Raw genomic sequence first — 14,773 nt, 5'->3', positions numbered from 1 at the left:
TGACCCTGATGGTGGAAGAAGGGAATCATCCTGGTTTCTTTCCACACTGTGACTGGGCTGCATGTCAGGAAGAGCTTCCTATTCATTGGTGCTGATGAAAGTAGGCTGTGTGGTTTAATTTAATGTGTTCCATATGTCGTGCTCAGAATTAAGCCATCTGCACTCTGCTTTCTCTTCTAGGACTTGGGTTTGCACTCTGTTATTCTCCAGCTATCGCGATGGTGGGCAAATATTTCAACAAGAGGAAAGCGTTGGCTTATGGAATAGCCATGTCTGGAAGTGGAATTGGTACCTTCATCCTGGCCCCCGTGGTCCAACTCCTAATTGAGCAGTTTTCCTGGCGAGGGGCATTACTCATCCTGGGAGGTTTTGTTCTAAACCTCTGCGTCTGTGGTGCCTTGATGCGGCCTATCGCCCTTAAGGAGGACCGTAAAACTGCTCCGGGGCTTCTTGAACAGGAGTATGTCCCTGAAGCTCAGAAACAAGACTTAAAGCGAATGTCCATCTGTTCACCTCTAATCAAAGCATGGTCGCATGAGTGTTTGTGCTACTGTTCATGGAAGGAATATGACTTTTTGCTGATGCCAGGCTTCATGGTGCTAGCAGTGTCAGTTTTATTTATGGCGTATGGCTGCAGCCCTCTCTTTGTCTACTTAGTGCCTTATGCCTTGAGCGTTGGGGTGAGCCATCACCAGGCTGCCTTCCTCATGTCCATACTTGGTGTCGTTGATATCATTGGTAACATCACCTTTGGATGGCTAACAGACAGAAGGTAATGGCGTACGGCTAAGGAAATGCAAGCGTTAGCCGGTGGGAGGCTAGATCCAAGTGGGGTGTAATGCACGTAGAAGTTAACATTATGGATGTTGTCTGTAGCACCTGTCACTTTTCCAGAAAAACAACGAACAGTCAAACTTTCAGAAATGCTTGCTGTTTAATGGTTTTGTCTCTTTGGAGTTCATTGGCTTCTACTGGATCCCCCTCCAATCCCAAGAAACGATGTGTTTGTGAAAAGCTAAAAGCTCTTGCATTTGACTATGGAAATGTAACCTCTTGCCCAAGGTATATCAAGCATGATCCTCTGTACGTAATCCCTAGAGGATGATACTACTTGTGCCTTTCCATCTCTTTTGTGCTGCTGGAGAGATGCAGAAGTGATGGAAGAGGAACAAAGGTCTGGCCTACCACTGTCAGGCATGTACTCAGGACTGACCTAAAACTGTTATACATTTCCCAGTATAAGAGAGCTCACCATGCTTTATTAACTCAGCCATTCGAGACATCTGTGTGCAGCTAAACTAAGAGATGTTTTGGTTCTAAAGAATGCAATATTCTTTGTGCTTATTTAGTTTGTAGGAAAAATCAGTCACTGGTTTTGTGGGGCAGGGAGAGAGGAATTGCCATCTCACTTGGCTAAACTAACTCCAGCGTTTAAGGGCCAATGTGAAGCTGAGAGAGATGTACTCTAGCATTTTTTGCATAATACTGAGAGCACCTTTTTGAGCTGGAAAGCCCCTGAAATACTGCTTTGAACACTGAGACTTCAGAGGGCTGCAAAATCCTAGCAGCTGAGCGGCTCCTCTCACTAGGGGCAGGCCTAAGAACAGTGTGGGGTGCTGCTCTCCAGGGGTTTCTGCAAATGTAGCGGGGTATCTTTCCTCAGCCAAGCTCCTCACTGGTTGAGCTTTTCTTCTTGAAGACGGGGTAATAAGTTGGATTTAAATTTGAGCTATATGAAAGAGAGAGAGAGACTGAAGTGCTGCATAGCGACTGAAATGCTGTGTCCAGTGAAATTCTTTCCTGTTTTGAAATTGCAGGTGTCTGAAGAAGTACCGGCACTTTTGCTACCTCTTTGCTGTGGGAATGGATGGCCTCTGCTGCCTTTTCTTGCCAGTTCTCCAGACCTTCCCCTTGCTTGTGCCTTTCTCATTTACCTTTGGTTACTTTGATGGAGCCTATGTAACGCTGATCCCTGTTGTGACGGCAGATGTAGTGGGAACTTCTTCCTTATCATCAGCACTGGGTGTTGTGTATTTTCTGCATGCCATACCGTATCTAGTGAGCCCACCTGTTGCAGGTCAGTTCACAAATGACTTTACTATAATCATATCATTACTTTGATTTCAACTGTTGACCAAAGCAGAATAGTCTGTCATTTAGTCTAGACTTGGACAAAAATAGATATCAATTTTAATGTCACTGTCAATTACCATTTTACAATTTGATGGAAGGTTTCTTTGAAAAAATCGTGTTTTTTTTTTTTTTTTCCTGGAAGCTTTTGAGCATCTCATGTTTTACCCTCTGACAGAGCATTCTCTTTCTGTGGAACTGTGTACTGAAGGGTGAAGCATAGGGTAGGCCAAGCACAGGCATGCACTCTGTGGTGTCCAGGTGGGAAAGGCCTGGCCACTGGCTCTGGGCTGTTCTCCTGCAGCTTCTTTCTCTGTCACTAGTGACTAAAAGCCGTGGTACAGTATTTACTCTAATTTTCAAGCTATAGTTTTTTCAACATTTTGAGTATATTAGTAACAGTCCCCATTTTTCCCTTTGAATTGGTCAAAATGATATTCCTCTGGTGTGTTTATTGGACTGGTGGGAAGAAGATGCAAAGTGCCTTGTCATCTCCTTTTCAGTTTCCCAGGAAGAAATGCAGGTAGGCTTTGGTGAGATGTAATAGGAAAGGATAGGAAATACACACTGAATGGGCAGGTAGCCCCTGGGCAGGGAAACAACACACATAGACCTTCATAAGACCTGAGATCCACTTAAGCTCTGTCTTGATGGAATGATTTCTACATATAGAGTAAGCTGAAATTAAAAAAACAAAACAAAACAAACAAAAAACAGACAAAAACACTATGAAATCGGGCTTCTAAGAGCTGTTACATTATCACTTCACATAGATAAGAAATTGTGTAAGTAGATGGAAGAAAAGATTTCTTTGAAATCATACAGTTTTGAAAATGCTAGCTAAAGAGATTCATTCAAGTTGTTGGTTTTGTTATTTTTTTGATCTAGAGGACTTAATCTTTTTATCTCTGAACTTCTTTGAACAGTGAGTGAGTCAGCTTCACTACTGTTGGTCAAAAACTCATCCCTGTGATATCAAACCATCTTTTCCCCTATCAGTTTCGTTGCAGTGGAGTAATGATGAGAGCTGTACTCCTGTTATTCTTTAGAAAGATCTTGACAGTTTTGAATATTATAGAAGGTCAGAGATCTTTTTCAAATGTATTAATATGTCTTGCACATCTCTGCTGTTCACATCAATTTCCAATTGGACTCTGTTTCTGAGGCTTTTAATTTAATTTTCTGTAGCAAAAGCTACTGCAAAAGGGAATACTTTGAAGTGATGCATGAGCCTAGGGCATAGCTTGCTAGCTATTTCAGTCAAGAGGATCTCATGTACATCGTATTTAATCCTGTGGCTCTTCTAAGCTTGTCTAAAGACTGCCAGTTAAATCCATGTGGTTGAAAGATGTCTGTGCAGTATTGTGGTGATGTCTGCTGTGCTTTTTCTCATGGGTTTGACTTCCAAACAAAGGCCCGTAATAAACTTATCTGCCTGCTGATGTTGTGGACAAATTTCCCCCAGCCCCAGGAGGTAAAGGTATAGTGATGGCGATGTAAATCTGTCTTGTTTGGTGGCGTTTATATGTGATACAACTCCAGAAGTGCTGCTGATCACAGGATTTCCAAATTATAAGAATTCTGTCTGAAAAAAAACACAATTTGTCTTCCTACAGGTTGGCTTGTGGATACAACGGGCAGTTACACCGCGTCATTCCTCCTGTGTGGATTTTCTATGATATTTAGTTCAACGTTACTGTGTTTTGCGAGACTGGCAAAGAAAATCAAAAGAACGCATTTAAGGTCACTCACCAATGATACCCACAGCAAACATCACATCTGGACAAACGGAGCAATAGCTTACTCTGTCACTGGAGAATTAGACCAAAAGGATGCTGAATTTTTGGCTGTGGATACAAGCAGCTATAGCAACAGATGACAAGTACCGTCAAGATTCAGCGCTGTGCAGCTGTGACTGAGACAGAGGGGGCTGCATTGTGTTGCACTGTTGAAGATGCTACTTCTGTGAAACAAGGCATCTCCGTTAGGTTTTTATGTCAGGTTTTGTTAGGCTAAAATCTACACACAGAATAGAAAGTTAATGCAGTAATAGAACAAAGCTAGACTGAAAGTAAAGAGAGTTGGTAGATACAAGTGTCGACAGATTTATTTCTAAGGAAATATGTTGACTCCAAAGGTAATCTCAAAAAAGGTAATCAGATATAATGAGAGAAAAATACAAAGTAATCAGTCACCAAATCTGAACAATAATGTTTAAATTATTTCAAAAATAGTATTAATGAAATAAATTTTTTTGGTGTTCCAGTCAATTGTTTCAATGGAGTAACACATGCCACTGAGAAACCTCTCCATTTATCAGTCTTCATTAAACTCTTTGTCAATAACTCTTTCAAATGCCAAAGCTATTTGTTATAAAATCTGCCAGGAAGCTGTGATTAATGCTGAAAGTATCTCTGAAGCAGCTTTAATTTTTACAGTGTGCCTGCATCTTGTACATACATTGCAACTTCATTTCAAATGTGGTTTTAGAGCTACTTTCCTAGTCCCCCTACAGCAAAATTTTGAGGTGGCTGTTGTTTTTTCTTTTTTTTTTCTTTTTCTTTTTTCTTTCTCCTGGAAACCTCTAAAGGATGAATTTCTAAACAGTGACATTCCAGGTATGATCCTCCAGCTGATCTTTTCTGGGTGGATGGAAGAGTTGCTGTGGCTGCTCAGCCATCTGAAGAGGAGTAAATCTGTACCAGGAGACTAGGTGTGCTGGTAGACAAACCTGCTCTAGCTTCATTAGTTGGAAGAAGTCCAAAGGCAGCCCAGGAGACTGGGAGGAGAAGCTCATGTTTTTCCAAATGCAGAGTCTCTTCTTCCTGTAAAATCACTAGTTGTTTAAAAAATTAATTTTTGGGAGCAGATGACTGAGAAACTCCCACCCCAGATGCTATTACTAAAGAAGATCTTGACAGACAAGTTGCTCCTCCTGCATATTGCAATGGCAAGCCTCTCCCTTTTTGGATCCAGGAGACATCTTCAGGTGGTGCAAATTACTCATTTATACCAACTGGGGAGCTGATCAGGTCACTTGTCCTGGCTGGCCAGACAGCAACAGCTGTGATTTGCTGATGATTTCCTGCTACTTGTGCTAGGGATGTACTACAGCTGGCTGATTCGTGGGACCTAGAGACTGAATGTAGCTCATGGGGGTAAATTACTGATGTGATGGTTTATTGAATAATGGGATGCTTCTACATTTCCAAAGTGAAACTGTTAGAGATGGGGGAACTTCACATTCTGAAGTGCAAATCTTTTCTGTTTGATGCTGTATAAAACTGTATTCTGTTCACTAGCAAATTGATCAGAGGGCAGATAAGTTTTATTAATGCTGTGCTAGTAATTTTGTTAATCACTTGCAGTATATTTGATGTTTGCTATTGGTGTCCTATTCCATTCTGTGCCTCAGAAGGGAAAGCAACACAGGCTGCTGTTCACAAATTTGATTTAGATCAGGAGTACACCCACAGGGTCATAACGTATTTTTTATATATATGAATAGTATGTGTATCAATTTCTTCTATTTTTCATGCATATTTCAAATATAACATATTAAAATTGTTTGTCTTCAGTTGTCTGCGCTCAAAGCATTTACCACTACCATGCTCCAGAAGTACAGTTACAGTTTGTTTGGTTTTTAAGGGACGATAATATTCAGGCTGTTCTCCATTCAGGGTAGGCTGGCATAGCACAGCGCAGCAGTAGGCAGAGACACCTGAGAAAGCTGTGAAGAATTTGCCAGGACAACATGGTGCTTTCCCACCAGCCCACTGAGCAGTGATGGATGCGAGCTTGGAAAGAGCATTCAGATGAATCCTGCCAGTGCTAATGCTCTGTTCCAGGTGTTCCATGCAGTGCATGAAAGCGCAGTGTAAGTGCAGAATATGATCTTTAATTGGTTTTATATATTTTTTTTCTAGGCCTTTGGACAGCTCTGCTGTATCAGCTTTTTGTTTAGTCTTGCATTGTACCTTTGGAAAGCTGAATTTTCATGTTAGCAAAAAGTACCTCAGGGTCGGGCAACTAACAAGTCCCTACGTGGATTTAGCACTTACTCCCCCATGGAGTCAATAAGCAGGTCCTGAAGAGCAGGGTAGTTAGGGATCCAGTGAATGGGGCCCAAACAAACAAACAAACAAAACCAAACCCAAAAAAGTACTTAGGAGCAATTGCATTAAATGAAGAGTCCACAAACAAGCCCCGGTTTTGCAAAGGTGAGCTAAGGCAAAACCACCCTGAGGCTTGTTGTTACTCTCTATGGAAACCTCCATAGAGTAACATCCTCCTGGGATGTCACTTGCTACAAACCCCAGCTGCCCAACAGCTCCGGGTCTGAATTTAACCCCGAACTCCCAGTGCTGAGCAGTGCCCGGCTGGTGGGGCCTGCAGAGCTGTTCTGTCCTGGGTGGCAGCCAGACACTTGCCTGCGCAGATGCAGGATGCTGTCAGGGCTTCCTAAAGAGTAATGAATGACAGCGGACTGGAAAGGCAGCGGGGGACTCAACTGCTGGAAGCACAGCATTTGTTTCTGTCCCAGGAGGTTTGAAATGGAGCAATCGTCATTCTTTTGAAAATCCTTATATTGAAGTGAGAATTGTTTATCAAATCTGTTTTGGAGAGGGAGGCATCTAAGAAATTGCACCTTGAAAACCTGTGTGAAAACTGTGTTGGAAAAGTAAAGCCCCTTCTGTGGAAAAAAAAAAATTTAAACACTTCTACCAGCTTGGATACTTTCTCCCTTTCTCCCCTGAAAAACGAAGGTGTCTGTGCTATTACATGGTGAATATACTTAATATTGTCACTATTCCTTGTTTGCTTTCTGAAGCGTCACAAGTTTATTTGGGAAGAAAAGGCATGGTTAAAATAAGCTGTAACAACACCTCCTGGCCAGCACAATGAAGTCCTTAAGCACAATCGCCTCAATAAATAATGCTTTCTGCTAAGTGACTTATGATGTATTCCAGTACAGTCTCCTAGATGATCTAGGAGGTGATTTGGACTCATGAACGAATGCCTCGTGCAGGGTTAGCCCCCCCCCCTCCTTTTTCCTGCAGCGAGGCAGTCGCGTTCACACGCGGATCAGCCGGCGTCGCTCCGGCGCCGCTCCGCTTCTGCCCGCTGGGCTTGGGCGGCGCGGGTGGCGGTGCCGCAGCACCACCCAGCGGGAGGCGATGAGGATCGCTCACGGTGATGAAGATGGAGCCTTGCAGGCTGGCGTTTTTGCCCGGAGTAGCTCGCTGCCTCTCCGCGTTTCCCGGGGAAGGGGCGGCAGGGTGTGGAGGGGCGCAGGGGTGTGCAGCCGGGGCTTCGGCAGCCTGCGCGACCCGTCCCTTCGTCTCTTCCCTGCTGCCCTCAGCAGGGCTTGGGTGGAAACTCTGCTGACGTGAGAAACCTCAAGACCGAGCTGCGTAGCGGGGTCACCCCGTGTACCGTTTTGCCCCACAGCTGAGCCCAGCACCGTAGGCAATCACCAGTTCCTGACTTCAGCCCTGCCGTTGTACCTACGAGCTTTGAGCACCATGTATGTGTCCGTCCCGCTCCCGTCCTCCCCGTTCTCCTCCCTCCCTCCCCTTTCCCTAGGTAGGGCCACCGCTGTTTGTAAGAGGGAAAGCTGGCAGGTGGCTAGAAAACGAGGCCAGACTTGGTTAAGTTTGTTAAGTTAGCAGTCCCAGGTGTGGATGAGCGTGCTGGGCACACTGTTATGCTCCTGGCTGCTTTTGTTTGTGCTATAAAAGATTCTCAGAGAGCTGAGAGGTCCCTTGATGCTTCATTGCCTGGCACCACGTTTTACGCTCCTGTAGGACACTGTCCTGTCTGTGCATGGGGCCTGCTGCTGCTCAGGGGGCAGGAAGGCTCCAGGGGGGCTGGGAACAGAAATGCCCACGCTCCCACCCTCCCAGGGACACGTGTACAGGCTGCTTAAGCGCTGGCAGTTGGATAGTGTTGCTGCCATATGTGTGGCTGAAGCTCTGACATCTTCTGAAGCTTGTTGTCAAACTTCAATGCGCACCTTAACCTGGTGTGTGGGCTCTGTCACCAGCTGGCTTCGTGCTACACGACTGGCTAGGGCTCAGGAGTGTTCTGGAAGTGCAGTATTAATTTTGCCAAGCACCATCATCTATTATGCCAAGGTACGTAATGTGGAACTAGACTGGCAAGCTGTGAATACCTTTAGTTAGATATCTGAAGACAATCACTTCCTTAACCTAGTCACTGTCCTTTCAACCCTTTCTTCCCTTCTTGCGTGCTCTGTGTTCACCCAGCCCTTCTCCCACCTGCACCTTGCACTTGGGTTTCCATTTGTCCAGTTCTCCAGCTCCACTCCGTGCTCCATTTCTGGTTCAGTACATTGCTCGTGTTTTCCGTCCCTGGCTTATTTCATAATGTGGCCACAGACAACCATCCCTCTGGCATCTCAGACACTGCCTTTCCTTCCACTCCAAGCGTTTGCTCTAGTGGTTCCCAAGAGTGCCAGTTTGGGTAAACTATATGGATGCTATTTTCTGCACAATTGAATTCTTTGGGGGAGCATCTCTGAAACCAGCCTTGCCAAGAGTCTGGGAAAATAAATGGGGCTATCTCCTGACTTTTCCATATCCTGCCCAAACTTCATCCCTTTTACTTTTTTGAATGGATGTTTCCCTTTCTTTCATCTACCAACATGAGCGTTGGTCAGCTGAGAGATACTAGAAGCAGCAGTTGGACAATGCAATGCTCTTTGATAGTTCACAACAATAATACACGTTTTAAGTTTCCAAGTAAACTAGACAAACAGTGGTTGTTTAAACAGTGGTCATTTATGTTAAACAGCACACAAGGTAGTAATCTGAACAAGTCTTCAACACAAATTTCTTCTAAATGACACAAAAAGAGTCTTTCCTTAATATTTGAAAATGCACCAGCAGTGTCCATTGTAGCATCAGCATGCCTTTCAAATTGAGAGGTTAAATGTTAAAATAGCATAATTCCCTGATCTTTTTCTCAGTAGAAGGTAAGATCTGGTTCCAGCTGTGTCCTACAGATCATCACTCAAAGACAACGTTTATACTAGTATTAGTACAAAAGGCTAAGATTGCTTAGCTGTTATTTATTCTTTCTAAGCATGCCCTTTAGCAGTGAACGAACAAGCAAATGCACAATCATCATCCAGTCATCATCTACAGTTTCTACATCATCACCAGAAGGTGGTGATACCAGGTTTTTCATCTGGTTATAACTTCAACCTTAAAATGTGCCAAAATGTGCCTTTTTTTTTTTTTTTTTTTGAGAAGGATTTTTGGGAGCTTCAGCTTGAGAGGGAAAGTCGTAGCTCACATAACGCACTCAGATATTCTTCATTGTCAGGGTTACGTTCAATGGCTTTCTCATAGCACTCAATTGCTTCACGGTTCTCACCGTCTAGCTGGTGAATGAGTCCAAGTGTACCAAAATCTGCTTCATCTTCTACACCTCTCTGAATTCTCTCTCCCAACAATTTTTTGAGGGCAGTTTTGCACATACGTCTTTCATAAGAATCTTCTCCAATTTTCAGCCCTTCTTTGTAATATCTAATGGCTTCAGATTCTGATCTCTTACAATACTGATGAAAATATCCATATCGGTAGCATAGTGATTGTTTTTCATCAGAAGTCAGAGTATTTATCTGAAATGCTTTCTGAAATGTCTCTTCTGCTTCTTTATACTTCTTTGCTTTTGCATACATGACTGCTAAGTCAGTATAGCCAGAATAAAATTTTGTTTTTTGGTCAATCACTGCTTTAAAATGAAAAATGCATTCTTGAATGAGTTTTTCCACTTGATCTTGAGGTGGATTTCCTGCCCTTTGCAACTGCTTCAGCTTTGCTCTGTAGCAGACTCCCATCTGGTGACGCAAAAAGATAGATTTTGGTGTCACTGCTAAGGCTCTTCTCAAAATCTCCAGTGCCTTGTCCACTTCTCCTTTCTTTCTATAAAATATGGCAGCATATCGCAGGAAATAAGGAAGATTGGGGGTTTTCTGCATTGCTTCTTCAATGTATCTCTCCCCTTCATCATCTCGACGTAACTGCCAAAGTTTTAATGCAAGTAGTGCCATAAGAAAAGTGTCCGTTTGATTCAGTTCCACTGCACGCTTCAGGATCTCCACAGTTGAGTTTGCTTCTTCATTTGTTCCATTATAATGTTCTTCCAAACGATACACTGCTATTGCATAGCCAGCATTAAATTCTGGGTTGTTGGGTTCTTTGCTCAGAGCCTTTTCAAAGCACTCCTTTGCTCTCTCATAGTACTTTTTGCCAAACTTTAATAGTGCCCACCCTTGCTCAGCATAGATTTCTGGAAGCTGAATCTTCAACTGAGCAGTACCTGAAAGTTTTTTGCAGCTGTTTTCCACTTGGCTTACATAATCTTGAGCTTCTTTGTATCTGGCCATGTGGTAATAGATCCAGGCATAGTTTCCCCAGGTAACAAGACTTTTCATGTCGATTTCATTTGGATAACGTTTTTGAACAAATTCTTCAGCTTTCTGGAGATTTTCCAGGGCTTCCTTGTTTGAGTGCTTTAGGTGACATACATAAGAGAGTAGATTGTAATTTCTGAGATTTTCATAAAATCCAATATCAATCAGATCAATTATTGATTCTTCTAGGTAATCGAGATCTACATCCTCCTTCAGCAAAGTCCATGTAAAATAACATTCTAGCTGCAGCAGGGACTTCTTCAAGGAATTATTGGAAATGGTACTAGAAGAAATCAAAGAAAAGATTACTTACACTCAATTTACTTTTTGCTACTCATGTTTTTAAACTGGGCATGATGGTACTTCAAAAGTAGGCAATACCTCACTTGGTGCCGCTAGTCAACAGTAGTTCAAGTAAGCCAAAGCTGTGGGGCGCCATAAGTCTAGAGAGCTCAGCAGTTCTTTCAGTAATTCTCTTTGCCAGGGGAACTGAGGGCACCTCTTACACAGCCAAAGAGCTGGTGGTCTAGATGCCATAGAGGAGGGCTGGTCTCTAGTGTAAGGTTGACACTCCCCTGGGCCTCAGAAATGTGTTACCCTGCTTGGAAAGTTTGCTGAAGCCCACCTAAAAGAGGTAATCAAATAAAAGTGGGATGCCCCCAGCTGCTCTTGTGTCTCTGGGCTTCTCCATGTGTGTGAGGATACAATATCAGGACCTTGTATGAGTCTGGCAGCAGCCAAGGCAGGGTATTTGTCGGGTTCCCCCATCTACCTGTCCCCATTTGTGGGTGTGCAGACAAGCTTTTATCATGTAGCCTATCAATGATACACCTTTACTCCATATTAGGCCCTTCCTTAAAGAAATATTGGCTTCTTGGTCAGATCCTCCTTTGTTAGAAAGACTGCTCTGTTCTCCATTTTGTAAAACCAGGAGGATCTACAAACCTGCACAGCGCTACATGCACTGCTGTGCCACTGCAATGTCACATAAAAAAAAAAAAAAAAAAAGACTTCAAAAGAGGAAATGTCTTTTGGGAGAAAAAGGATTGAGAGCAAAGACTGGAAAATTCTGAGGAGACAAGTCAAGGAGGAATTGGGAAGCAGGTATTGCTGGCTCTGGGACAAAGTGCAGGATGCTGGGGAAAACAAAACAACGTAAGTTCCCACCCAAACCACCTGGAGTATTACAGATACTAGAGAAAATAGGTATTTATAAATGCTGTTAATGTCTAAGTTTATCTTACTGACCTCTTTGCCCTTATCAAGTAATCTTCTCCAACTAACTGATTCTTGATTGGTATCAACAACCGTTCTTAATTAAAAAACTCTGTAGGAAATTACATTTTTTCTGGGATGAAGGGGAAGTGAGAGCAAGTTCCTGCTGTGAGCACTACCTTGTTATAAACCTTTGTCCCCTGGGGAACACCAAGGAAGAACAGATACTGGCTGCCAAATCAGCAAAAATAGTCCAGGAATAGCTTGAAGCATTTAAGTAGGCCCCTTCAAATCAAAATTGAAATGTATTGTTCAAATTGTGGCACTAAGGAGCATGACCTAGTGATGGGACTTGGTACGTCAGGTTGATGGCTTCACTTGATGACCTTGAAGGTCCTTCCCAACCTACATGATTCTGTGAAAATGAAATAAGTGATTATGCATTACCTGTTGTTTTGTTGCCTCAGCTGAGAACACAGAAAATTTCCATGGATGAAAACAACAGTGGAGAGTAATTTCATGAAAAGACATTTGTTGGAAATGAATGTCCCCCAAAAGGATTTGTGATGCAGATTAAATACAGTTTAGCTTAGTTCAATGCTTAGCTTGTGAGTGCAATTTCCTAGGTTCTCATAAACATCCTGGCTCTGCCCTATTTGAGTGTCTGTGTGTGCACGACAGTCCTCAGCAAATGTTATCACTTTTCTTTTGCTTCAGACTGCAATCCAGAACTGTTTGCTGGTCCTCGCAGCGATAGAGAAAGGAAAATAAATTCTCAGCTGCATCAGTGCCAACCACCCTTTTGGCTGGTCAGTGGCTGCTACTGCAGCCTGCATTTCATCCATGAACTGCCTGCACACAGCGTTCCTGATTGTCAGTTCCGAAAAATCAATAACGTTACAGCATCCAATGGAATCCTCATTTAATTTTCATTCCTCCAATAAATATTCTATAAAATATTTTCTGATGCTTCGGTTCTCCAAGTCCCTTACTGCTTTCTGTTATTCATATTATAAACTTACATTCCCATAGCATAAGAGCACAGCAAAAAAGCAGCATTCAGAGACTACGTTGCTCTCTTACCTCATGTTCTTCCTTCTTTTTCCTTGCTTTCCTTTCTCTGCCTGTTTGAAGGTAGCTTGGAAGCCAAAGTGCTCACTGTTGTTGTGACTTGCCTTTTATGTGCTCCAGCCCTTGTGCTGTGTGACTGAAATAACGGGAACCAGAAAGTGAAACCAAGCTCTCTCTCTGAATCTGCAGGAGGAAGTGCAGCTACTGCCAGCTGGGGAATAGAAACTTAGGAGTACCTCAGCAGCTTTTATCATCTTGATTAATTAAAGATTAATGAAAGGCAGTGTGGGGACACAACTGCTGGAAGCACAGCATTTATTTCTGTCCCTGGAGGTTTGAAATGGAGCAATCGTCATTCTTTTGAAAGTCCTTATATTGAAGTGAGAATTGATTATCAAATCTGTTTTGGAGAGGGAGGCATCTAAGAAATTGCACCTTGAACACCTGTGTGAAAACTGTGTTGGAAATGTAAAGCCCCTTCTGTTGAAATACAACCAGGAGGGAAAAAAAAGTCTACCAGCCTGGATACTTTCTCCCCTGAAAAATGAAGGTGCCTGTGCTATTATACAGTGAATATATTTTATATTGCCACACTTGCTTGTCTGAAAGTGTTGTCCAAACGCTTCCTGAACTCCGGCAGGCTCAGGGCCATGACCACTGCCCTGTGGAGCCTGTCCCAGTGCCCGACCACTCTCTGGGTGCAGAACCTTTCCCTAGCACCCAGCCTGACCCTCCCCTGTCCCAGCTCCGTGCCGTTCCCTCGGGTCCTGTCGCTGTCCCCAGAGAGCAGAGCTCAGCGCCTGCCCCTCCGCTCCCCTCATGAGGGAGCTGCAGGCCGCCATGAAGCCGCCCCCCGGCCTGCTCTGCTCTGGGCTGAACAAACCAAGGGCCCTCAGCTGCTCCTCATACGTGCCCCTCTGGACCCTTCCCCATCTTTGTAGCCCTCCTTTGGATGCTCTCTAATAGTTTTATGTCCCTATATTGTGGTGCCCAAAACTGCACACAGTGCTCTAGGTGAGGCCGCACCAGAGCAGAGCAGGACAATCCCTCCCCTCGGTGCTGCGTCTGAAGCACCCCAGGGTACAGCTGGCCCTTGTGGCTGCAGGGCACGCTGGTGACTCCTGTTCAACTTTCTGTCAACCAGAACCCCTAGATCTTTTTTCACAGGGATGCTCTCAAGCCTCTTGTCCCCCAGTCTATACATATAGCCAGGGTTGCCCTGTCCCAAATGCAGAATCCAGCACTTGGCTCTTGTTACCTTTCATGTGGTTAGTGATTGCCCAGCCCAGTAATTTGTGTTTGCAGATTACACTAAATTGGGAAATCTTAGTACACAGTTGAGTCCTGCATCCAGACTGTTCGTAAAAACACTGAAGAGAATTAGCCCTAAAATGGCGCCCTTCGGAACCCCACTAGTGACTGGATGCCAGCATGATGTGACCCCATTTACTAGAACCCTTTGAGCCTGACCTGTCATCCAATTGTGTTATCACATTATGTATTTATCTAGCTCTATGCTGGATATTTTGTCCAGAAGGATACTGTGAGAAACAGTATCAAAGGCTTTGATGAAATCCAGAAAGATATCAACTGGCTTCCTTTGGTCAACTAGGTAGTTGACCTTGTCATAAAAGGAAATTAAGTTTATTAAACAGAACTTTCCCCTTGTGAACTCGTGTTGGCTATGACCAATGACTGCATCGTGTTTGAAGTGTTTTTCAATAATGCGCAGAATAATCTCCATAATTTTACCAGGCACTGAAGGGAGACTGACAGGCCTGTAGTTGCCAGGGTCTTCTTTCTTGCCCTTTTTGAATACTGGGACAATATTTGTCAACTTCCAGTCAACTGGGACCTCTCCAGATTTCCAAGACCCTTGAAAAATAATTGAGAGAGGTCTTTCAATGCCATCAG

The 14,773-nt window shown here is 43.6% G+C and overlaps 2 protein-coding genes across 17 annotated transcripts in view; one reads left to right on the top strand and one right to left on the bottom strand.

The window, feature by feature from the left end:
- Positions 1–5,707, top strand: part of SLC16A12 (solute carrier family 16 member 12) — a 44,111-nt gene extending 38,404 nt beyond the window's left edge. For all 16 annotated transcript variants that reach the window (XM_080597733.1, XM_080597722.1, XM_080597726.1 and 13 more), the window contains 3 exons: positions 181–772; positions 1,818–2,077; positions 3,747–5,707. In XM_080597733.1, coding sequence (XP_080453859.1) covers positions 181–772; positions 1,818–2,077; positions 3,747–4,009 — 1,115 coding nt within the window. In that variant the 3' untranslated portion in view covers positions 4,010–5,707. The remainder of the gene's footprint in view (positions 1–180; positions 773–1,817; positions 2,078–3,746) is intronic.
- Positions 5,708–8,914: 3,207 nt separating this feature from the next.
- On the bottom strand, positions 8,915–13,177 carry LOC308197381 (interferon-induced protein with tetratricopeptide repeats 5-like). Its single transcript, XM_080597737.1, has 2 exons — positions 12,872–13,177; positions 8,915–10,856 (listed from the first exon to the last, which is right to left on the bottom strand). Exons 1-2 carry the CDS (start codon positions 12,874–12,876, stop codon positions 9,422–9,424), a joined length of 1,440 nt encoding a protein of 479 aa, XP_080453863.1. The 5' UTR covers positions 12,877–13,177; the 3' UTR covers positions 8,915–9,421.
- Positions 13,178–14,773: the final 1,596 nt, after the last annotated feature.

The sequence above is a fragment of the Anser brachyrhynchus genome, assembly GCF_964034855.1.
Source record: "Anser brachyrhynchus genome assembly, chromosome: 6".
Classification (NCBI taxonomy): domain Eukaryota; kingdom Metazoa; phylum Chordata; class Aves; order Anseriformes; family Anatidae; genus Anser; species Anser brachyrhynchus.
The sequence above is the reverse complement of the archived record's forward strand: the minus strand, read 5'-3'. Positions and strand labels throughout refer to the sequence as shown.